Below are 10,188 nucleotides of genomic sequence, written 5' to 3'. Positions count from 1 at the left end.
TGCATAATAAAGGACAGAAAGTTATTATTCCTGTGTTGATTGGCACTCCATCTTCTGACAAGTTCTCCAAAAGGAGAGGAAAATGATCTAGTGAAGCAGCAATCTCAGGGAAATCCAGTAAAGATGAGAGAGAAGCATGACAAGGCATCAGGAGACTGTAGATGAAGATACACAACTGAAGTGCACCTTCAGTCCCAGCCCACAGGGAACAGTGGAGCATGAAAGGTACCTCAGAATGGTTCAACCTAGCAGCAATAGGGAATTTTGTTACTAATGGTTTTAAATCATCACTGTATTATTCAGCAGGTGGCTATGAGCCATCCTGGGTGTGATGACATTCACTGCCATATTTTCCAGTCAGTGGTGCTCCTTTTCATCAAGAGCAATTTTCAAAAAAAGAGTATTGCTATTGATGCAAGGAATTGTATGTTAAGAAGCTTGAGGATATGTTCCCTGTCCTCACAAGATAGGTCCAAAAAGGCAAAAAACAGGTCAACTTAGCATCAAAAAGTTCGAATTCATTGTTATGTACAGTGACTAGTCCAATGTACTAATCATCTTTGAGGTTTTGGTACCCATTGGAATCCATCCCAAGTGTCCCTCCTAATACACTTTCTTCTTAATAGCTGTGCTTTCTGTCTTTATTATTATACATTATGTAAGTAAGGGATTCTTGGATGAGATGGCATTTGTGCTGGTCAAGACTTGGAATGAGTTAGCAGCAAAACAGCTGTGCTCAGAAGGAATATAAGACAGAACAAGGAAAATGTAGAATTCAATCAAGAAATACTATGTTCGGTGGATTTTATTATTTAGCCACAAAAAAATCCTGTAATTTGCAACCAAATGGATGGTGTTATGGAGGATGTAAATGTTGTTATGCGGGCAGATCATTATGTTAAATGAACTAAGCCAGGCACAAAAAGAAAAGTACTATACGATCTCATTCACATATGGAATATAAAAGCTGGTCCCATAGAAATTGACAGTAGAATGGTAGTTACAGGAGACTGGAGAAAGTAGAGGAAAGGGGAAAACTAGGGAGAGATGCATCAATGGATACTGAGCTATAGTTACATAATAAAAAAATCAGGTGTACTATTGCATGGTAGAGTGGCTATACATAATAATAATATACTACATGTATCAAAAAGCTAGGAAAAAGGATTTTGAAAACTAGTGAAGACTTAAGGGAACATATATGTCTCATCTGACTTCAACAACATAAAATGTACTAGTCAAAATAAAAAGAACAATTTTTATATTTTGTGTGTGTTACTCAAAAAATAAATTTAAATAAAAGAAATTTTAAAATAGTACTTTTTAAAAATAAAAACACTTTTTAAAAAGATAAAAAGTGTTGACCGGTTTGCCATAAGATATGAAATTTTGAGGACAAATGATGGAGATGAGACTTGGTAATGCAGATGGTAGAGAATTTGAGGGACAAGATGATGAGAGAAGCAATTAGTAGCCATTTGCAGATGTCACAGCATGACTAGGGATTCAGATAAAAGGGAATATTCTTTTTAAGAAGAGTCTTCTAGAGCAGATTTGCTTCAAAAGAAAGCAGTAATAAGGATCATACAGAGTGTTCATTTTCTTCCTACCACCTTTGTTTGTTTCTCCTGGGAATAGTCTAAGGGTACCTCATTCCTTTGCCTTGTGATTAGAGCAGAAGAGAACTGAAGGACTTGGAAATTTTTCAGAATCATAAAATAAATGGTAGTAAGCAGAGAGTAAATATGCCAGCTGGAATCACTTTCATGCCATGATACCTTTTTAACAAAGTTGATTTTCAGTCATTTCCATAGTCATTCAGAAGAATAAGAACAAACTTGTCAAAAACTCCTATAATATGTCAGAATTTTAAAAGAACACGTGTGGACATTTCAATAGAGGATAGTCACAGACACAAGACTTCTGGTATCTAAAGCAGTCTCCGGAGAATCATCTCCAGTGGCCCCAGGACTTTCATTAAAATCCTCATGGCTCTAAGCTGTACCTTAAGGAATGAAGAAGACACTAACTTTAAGTTACAAGAGACTCCAATTTCAGAGGGGACTCCACAGATAGTCAAAGGGGAAAACTGCCTTAAAACTTATCCCTGAGTTACAACATATATGAAATCACAGGAAGAGCCACAGAAGGCAACCCCTAAGGTGTGAGAGTAAACTCTTCCGACAGCTTAGTTATCTCCTAACTCCAAAAGACTGGGAGGGGATTCTCTTTCTATACAAGGTGGTAATAAAAAAGGGTTTGTTGGGTTGGGATATAGCTCAGTTGGTAAAGTGCTGGCCTCACATGCAGAAGGCCCTGGGTTCAATCCCCAGCATCACAGAAAAAAAAAAAAAAAGGAGGGGGGATGTTTTTCACTTTTTACAATTAGCATTATTCGGTGTCATCAAATACTCAAATACTGATGAGGATTTATACCTTCACAGAAGGCATTGAAAAAACTCTGGGCACTGTGGAGATAAACTGGAACATGTTGACAAATCCCTATCACTGCTGTGCTTGAATATTATGAGCAAAGCAGGATTTACCATCAGCATATATAAGAAAATATCATAATTATCCAAAGTTCTCAAGCAAAATTACTGACAAAGCTTATGCAAATGACACATATTGTGCTATCCTTGAGATTTCTCTCCTTGGGGAGACTTCTCAAGAGCTGTGGTGTGAGTAGAGATGAATTTTTTGACAATGTTCTTCTAGCAATTCTGATATGTCCCCTAGTAGAAGAGCACTCAGGTAGCACTCAGGTAGATGCTACAGCAAACAAGGGTCATATTTAGAATGCAAAACTAGTTTCTTTCTCCTTGGCTTTAAACAACCACTGCTGGCTTCGAGAAAGGTTTTTTTTTTTTTTTTTTTTTTTTTTTTTTTGAATAAGGAAAGCATCTGTACATTCTTTCAGATATGCTAGGTGACAGGATTCTTAGAACTCTTTGGAGAACATCCAACTATCTTCAGTATGTATCAGAATAAAATAAAGGCTAAATCTATCATAGAATGTTTTGGGAAGGAATTTGTAAATATGCTTGATTTCTGGAGGATGTGGGACTCCATATTTTTCCAACAGCTACTGCACTAATCTTAGGCAAAAATGTATACTCTCTCAAGTTAGAAAGTAAGATGACAGATGCAACATTTTAAAATGAGACTCTTTCCTGCTTTATCCAGATGTCAAACTTGTGGGGGGAAAAACTTTTTTATTATCTCAATGCCCTAAAGTAAGTATGTTCTGGAGGTGCACCTACTGCCCACATCCCCTTGGCAAATCAATCAACTCTCCAGTTTCATTTCAAACATAATCATTTTAATAGGATTTCTCTCTTTGAGTAGCTATGAGGATATATGAGACAGCATGCCTGAAGCATGCATAAAGATTAGAAGTTATTAACGTTGCATAGCATGTGAGCAAAGGGAACGCAAAAAGCATCTATAATGAAGTGATAGAGCATGATGATAGATTTGATAAAGAACAGCTCCTAGTGGGAGTGGGAGACAGGAGGCAAGAGGCTGTGCCAAAATCTAAATGAGTAAGAGAGTAGAATAGAGGAGACATTATGAGTTAGGATCCCTCAGTCTAGAAAATGTGGACAATAAGAGAAACTGAGTTTTCTAATGAATTGAAGCAAGGGCCTGGAAAATGTGTAAAACTTTCATTGGAAGTAAATGAAGGAGAGGAAGGAAACAGGCAGAGAGAACACCATATGCCAAGGAGCAGCCATCTAAAGGATCTGGGTGTATTTGGAAAATAGAGGACACTATTGTCTCACTAAGCATAGAGTAGGTAAAGGTATGTGGTAGAGCTGAGCCAGGAGATGTGTCTTGCTATCAGTTTGTGAAGTGCACTGAAGCTCACACTGGAGTATTTGAATTTCCTCCTATCAGCAGTATATAGCCAGGCACTGTTGTTGACACAGTGGTGATTTAATATATCATGTATTTAGGAATCCAGCATCTGGTCACAGTGTGGTTACATGAAATGAAAATGTAAGAGCCTTGTGATACACAATGAAGGAGGTGCCCCATTCATCTTATGGGGAGGATTCAAGGCAGTAGCAGATGGATTTGAAAAACAGACATAAGGAGCCCAGACATCTGGAATTCGGGAAGTGACTTCATGAATGTAAAGATGAGAAAAGAGTCAAAGAAACAGAGTCTGACGTAAGTTCTCTGTCTAGTGGTAAATAGGAAACTCAAGAAAGAGGACATGTCTGGTATGCTCTGGAAATCTTGCATTTAATACATGAAAGACATTGGCAATGTGCCAGAGGAAATTTAAGTATTTTTTCATAGAGAGTGGCATTGGGGAATGGTACAAAATAAGTAGTAACTGAAACAATAAGAATGCAAAACATTTTCCTTTAGAGGTTAATAGACTGGGAATCCTTCAGAGGAAAGTGTGTGGGGAGTGCTTTATAACCTCCCTGTCCCACAATAGGCTGAATTCTCTTCGTGAGAATTATTGTTTTTGTTTTAATCAGATCTTAGAAGCTCAGAAACCCTGCTCCTTCCAACAGAGGAATTCAGCTAGTTTGACCTGATAGAGGAATTCAGAATAGTCAGGAGTGGCTTCTCATGTTCCTCTTTTAGGGCCCCACAAATGAGGCCAAAGGCAAAGGCCAGAAACAGACCAAAATTTTATGGGTCCACAAAGCCCATCCCCACAGACAATCATTTTACCAGAGGAATATTTCATGCAATTTATTGTTTTCTTGGACTTTGTAATTTCTTTCACAATGTACACAGTCATAGCTAAAGCTCTCAAGTTTTTCTCAGGATAAGCTGATGTTGAAATGGACACAGGATTGTAGTATGTGTTAGACATCTTTCTATTACATAACAAATAGCTGAGGTAATCATCTTAAGAGCGGAAATGGTGTTTGGCTTGGCTCATTGTTTTGGAGATTTCAGTTCGGGATAAGTTGACTCCATTGCTTTGGTACTGTGACAGTGAATCGTGGCTGGGGTATTTGAATTTGCATCAGAGCAAACTGTTCACCTCATGATCAGTCAACGACAGGAGATAGGAGATATGGTCCCCCTACCCCTTTGAGGGCATGGCCCCAGTGAGCTAAAGATATCCCATTTGGCTGCATTCTTAAAGTTTCCGCCACTTCCCAATAGAACACCAAAGGGACCAAGCCTTCACTACAGGGGCCTTTGCAGGACACTTAACATTCCAACTATAACAGGAGCAATGAGTTGTTTTTTATGTCAGACAACAATGTTTTGAAAAAATATGAATACAACTTTAAAAGGATTTTCAGCAGATTTTGTGAGCCAATTTGTGTTCTAACTTTAAATTTGATTTGATTTGATTAAAGGTAACTCACTATGAGCTACTAACCTACAATGTCATCTGAAAATTGAAATAACACCGTATGTTTGCTGAAGAGCTCCAGACTGGATAATGACATGTTAATAGATAGAGTTCAATCACAGGCACTCATTTCCTTTTATAATTAAAACTATGGGATATTTTATTATGTCAAGTTGAATAAAATAGAAGGAATAACTAAGAAAATATTTTCCTGCCAAGCTGTCTCTTCAGAGCTCCCTTAATCTCCTGGTTCCTGAGACTGTAGATGAGGGGATTCAGCATGGGGATCACCACCATGTAGAACACGGACACCACCTTGTTCTGGTCAGTGGAGTAGCTGGACTTGGGCATCACATAAATGAAGGTAATGGTCCCATAGAACAGAGTGACTGCAGTGAGGTGGGAGGTGCAGGTGGAGAAGGCCTTGTGGCTCCCCTCAGTGGAGCGCATCCTCAGGATGGTGATGAGGATGTAGATGTAGGAGATGGCAATGACAAACACTGTGACCACAATGATGGAGCCAGCAGAAAATGAAGGAACAACTGAGGGGACACTGACATCAGAACAGGAGAGCTCAACTAATGGAGCAAAATCACAGAAAAAATGGTTGACTCGATTTGGTCCACAGAAGAGCAAAGAAAAGAAAGAAATGACAAAGGAGGAAGCATTGAGGAAACCCCCTGTATAAGCCACTACAAATAACTGGAGACAGACTTGTGTGGACATTTTGGTGGAGTAAAGCAGTGGGTTGCAGATTGCCACAAAGTGATCATAGGCCATGGCAGCCAGAAGGAAGCACTCCACTGTCCCAAAGAACACTGCTGAACCAAGCTGGGTGGCACACCCAACATAGGAGATGGCGTTTCTCTCCACCAGGAAGTTTACAAGCATATTGGGTGTGACAGAAGATGAATAGCCTATGTCAGCAGAAGCTAAATGGCTCAGAAAAAAGTACATGGGATGATGGAGCTGAGAAGAGACTCTGATGAGAATGATCGTGCTGAGATTGCCACAGATGGTCACCAGGTAGATGCACAGGATGATCACAAAGAGGAAGACTCAGAGGACTGGATCCTCAGTTAAGCCCAACAGAATGAACTCTGTCACTACAGTGTGGTTCCCAGTGACCAGGGAATCCATGGGACAGTGGCTGCTGAAAAATGAACCTGTAAGGAAAAAATGACATGAAAGTATTTATAAACAATATGGTTTCATTTTCATTAATGTATATGGGAAGTAAATAAAGATGGTCAAACACCAATAGTTATTTATGTGCAATAAATTACTGACCCTATCAGTAATTTTAAATTGCTTTTAGAAATTGAATATTTAGAAATAAAAGTTATTTTTTAGTTTATGTTTAAAAAAAAAAAAATAAATAAATAAATTGCTTTTAGCAGAAATGCCCAAAATTCCTTTATATAATCTTTTTTCATATATTATATGGTTCCCAAAAATACACCTAAGGAATATTTAAAGCCAAACAAAATACACAACAGATGAAAATGACAAAAGTGAATGCTGAATATATTAGAAAAAAACATACGTAGAGTTTGAAAGACTTTAATTCTAGCTAATATTTATTACATGCTTCCTAATTCTTAGCTGTATGCTAAGAATTATATATATACATATTTGTTTATATATAGTTATTACATTATTCATATACTATTAATCACTTTTGTTATTTCTAGATTAGTTAATATAGTCTGAAGGATATTATGTAACTTGCACAAAGTTACATATCAAATCATCAAATCAGAATATGAACTGTAGGAAATATGATTGTCCATTGTTTTAGTAACTATATAATGATATCATTTAATACTAGTGAGCATGTAGTCCATTATGCCTGATAATGAATGAACAGAAAATTCTGTTAAGCCTCCTGGTAACTGAAGTGCACCAGGATTGCCTAGGTTACTAAATACTTCACAATATGTGTAAGTTAAATATGACCATTTTTTAAAAAGAAGAAATAAGTTTGTTCTTGATAGTAAAGTGAGACATGAATTTCACATTAGGGTTATAAATGAGGTTGCCTATTATAAATTTTATAAAAAATTTTTTTACATATTTGAAGCTGAAAATATTTTTACTAAGTAGCTTAAAGTATCATAATCACTGTGAAATGGGCATGATTGAGAGTATATAAATATAATATTCTAGTAAATCAAATCACTTCCTACCATAACTGCAATTTTGTAGCATAAAATAATATCATTGTCAACATACTATATATAGTTGAATAAAGTATAGATAAAAAACTTAAGAAGAATCAAGCTAGGGGCCCAGGTTGACCACCTTCTTCAAATTCTCTGATGGTAAATACACCAAGCTTTTTCTAAAGTTTGCCTTGAAACTAAAGCATCCAGATGCTAAACAAAGTATTTATGCAAAGATTTTTTTCTCTTTACATTTTCAGATCATCAATGTAAATATTTAAAAATGCCAAAGCATCTCAACACTAGCATTTTGGTAAAGTGACAAGTTTGCATAGTGCTAAAAGACTTATGTGTAAAGAACAAGAAGATAATGCTAAGTGAAGTTAGCCAATCCCAAAAAAACAAATGTCGAATGTTTTCTTTGATATATGGAAGCTTATTCATAGTGGGATGGGGGAGCATGAAAGGAATAGACAAACTCAAGATAGGGTAGAGGGGTGGGAGGGGAAGAGAGGGGGCATGGGTTAATTAATGATGGTTGAATGTGATGATCATTATTATCCAAAGTACATGTATGAGGACATGAATTGGTGTGAGTATACTATGTATACAACCAGAGATATGAAAAATTGAGGTATATATATATATATATATATATATATATATATATATGAGTTGTAATGACTTCCACTGTTATAAATAAATAAATAAGTTTGAAGAGAAATTGTTAGCTCAACATTTACTTATTTAGAATTGGCACCAATGTAGTCTTCCTTGCTTGCTTAAAAACTGATTACTGTCAATTTTTTCTTTAAATTCCTATTTTATAAGGAAAAAACCCAAAGCATTTGCATTATTTTTATTAATATTTGTTTGTTAACAAGACTGAATTTTTTCTTTGGTTATGGCTCATCAATTTTTAATATATATATTTTTGCAAATGGAAAAATAAAAGAACAAGAATCTTGGTAACTTGGGCTGTGACTGTTTCTTCCTTCCCCTGAAACCAATGGTGAAACAGAGAAAATCAGCCAATATTGTCCACTAGCTCATTGCTTAATTATACCTGCTCTCTTTCCACACTACCTTTTGTGAGCACAGATAATTTTAGAGATTAAAGTTATCTCAAGTGGTAAATAAAAATCAGTGCATCCGATTCATTAACAAAAGTCAAAGTCTTACCTCTTGAAATAAGAACCCATTCATCTTTCAGTAATAGACCAAAAACATAGTGGTTATATAGCTATCTTTTACTTTTGTTCTCCTCTGGGGATAAATCTCTGAAGACACTAGAGATTCAAACGTGAATTCAAAGGCATCATAGAGTATCATTATTTTCTGTAGTAGATATTGAGAAGTTCAATTAAAAAAAAAACAACCAATACTTCAAGATTCTGTTAATTCTCAAGTGGTCAGTTTGTTCATTTGTTTCTATATACCTGCATAATTTCATAATCTTTGTTTAATAATTACTAAAGAGTATAATATGTCTTATTCAAATTGTTTTATTCATAAACATTAGTTACAAGTGAACTGTGATATTTCTGATTAAGAAATACTCAGTGCTAAACTTCAGATATAAAATGCCAACCTTATCTTCGATCATTCAATATGTGTTTATTGATAATTATTGTGTATTGATATCTGTAACACATGCCATTATGTACCTTGGGGAATAGGATGTGAAACTTCAAGGAAAGTTGAATTTTAAGTAATAAATATTTTAAGTCATATACATTCATTGCAGAGCATACATAAGTAAATAACTGTCTTGAGAGTTATATAAAGAAGTACACATTTTTAAAAAGATGTTTGGATGACTTCCAGATAAGAAAGAGTCTCAAAGCACTGCTTCTTGAGTAGTGCCTTGTGGTGTAGCTGGTTCATAGTGAAATGCAAGAATCTTCAACTTGAAGACTTAGTCTCACCCTCATTCTCTTACTAATTCTAATTTAAGAATCTCCCATTTCAACCTCTGAAAACTCTCATTTGAGGAGTGGGTTTACCACAACTTAGATAATAAGAACCAATACACACTTAGAGCTCACTTTATGCCAATAATATGATAAACATTTTACACTCACAACAAACTGATGAGATTGGTACTTTTATTGTTCTCATCATTTAAATGAGAGAACTGACACTGAAGAATTCAAACAATCTGTCCTAGAAGGTCCACCTCACTGTCAGATTCCTGCTTCCAGTACCATCCAGCAAAGTATCTGCTTCCAGGCTCCACTCTTTCTCTCTTTCTCTGAAGCTTATGGCCTTCTGGGAGGCCATCAGCCACCTATTGAGTCTCTATGCAAGACTTTCCAGATGTGGAAGCAGCTAAGGTCCCTGAGTACAGCCCCAAATAATGTAGGCTGGAATGCAGTGCATACACATAACCTTAGCTTTCAGATGGACAATTCTAGAAGTCCATCTCTGAGTTTCTACCTTGGCACAGTTGAACCAAGTTGCAGTTGTTCCAGCTATGACTTGGATTATACAACCAGGAAAGTGGACATCAGGAGAAGAATAGATCTCTTACTTGCAAGAATGGATAATCTAAAATGGTGAATATCTTGTTATATATAAAATAACAATAAAAATCTATTGTAGTCCTTACCATTCCCTTAAGATACATAAAACTCAGGATGGGGTTGTGTTTCAGAGGTAGAGTGCTTGCCCAGCATGTGTGAGGCA

General features: G+C 36.2%; 1 protein-coding gene across 1 annotated transcript; it reads right to left on the bottom strand.

Moving 5' to 3' along the window:
* Nucleotides 1-5,530: 5,530 nt before the first annotated feature.
* LOC114078783 (olfactory receptor 5P76) lies at nucleotides 5,531-6,476 on the bottom strand. The gene has a single exon (XM_027919837.2). The coding sequence runs from the start codon at nucleotides 6,290-6,292 to the stop codon at nucleotides 5,531-5,533; it is 762 nt and encodes a 253-aa protein (XP_027775638.2). The 5' UTR covers nucleotides 6,293-6,476.
* Nucleotides 6,477-10,188: the final 3,712 nt, after the last annotated feature.

This window comes from Marmota flaviventris, chromosome 9 (genome assembly GCF_047511675.1).
Source record: "Marmota flaviventris isolate mMarFla1 chromosome 9, mMarFla1.hap1, whole genome shotgun sequence".
NCBI lineage: Eukaryota > Metazoa > Chordata > Mammalia > Rodentia > Sciuridae > Marmota > Marmota flaviventris.
Note: the sequence above shows the minus strand (reverse complement) of the source record. Positions and strands in the feature narration are given on the sequence as shown.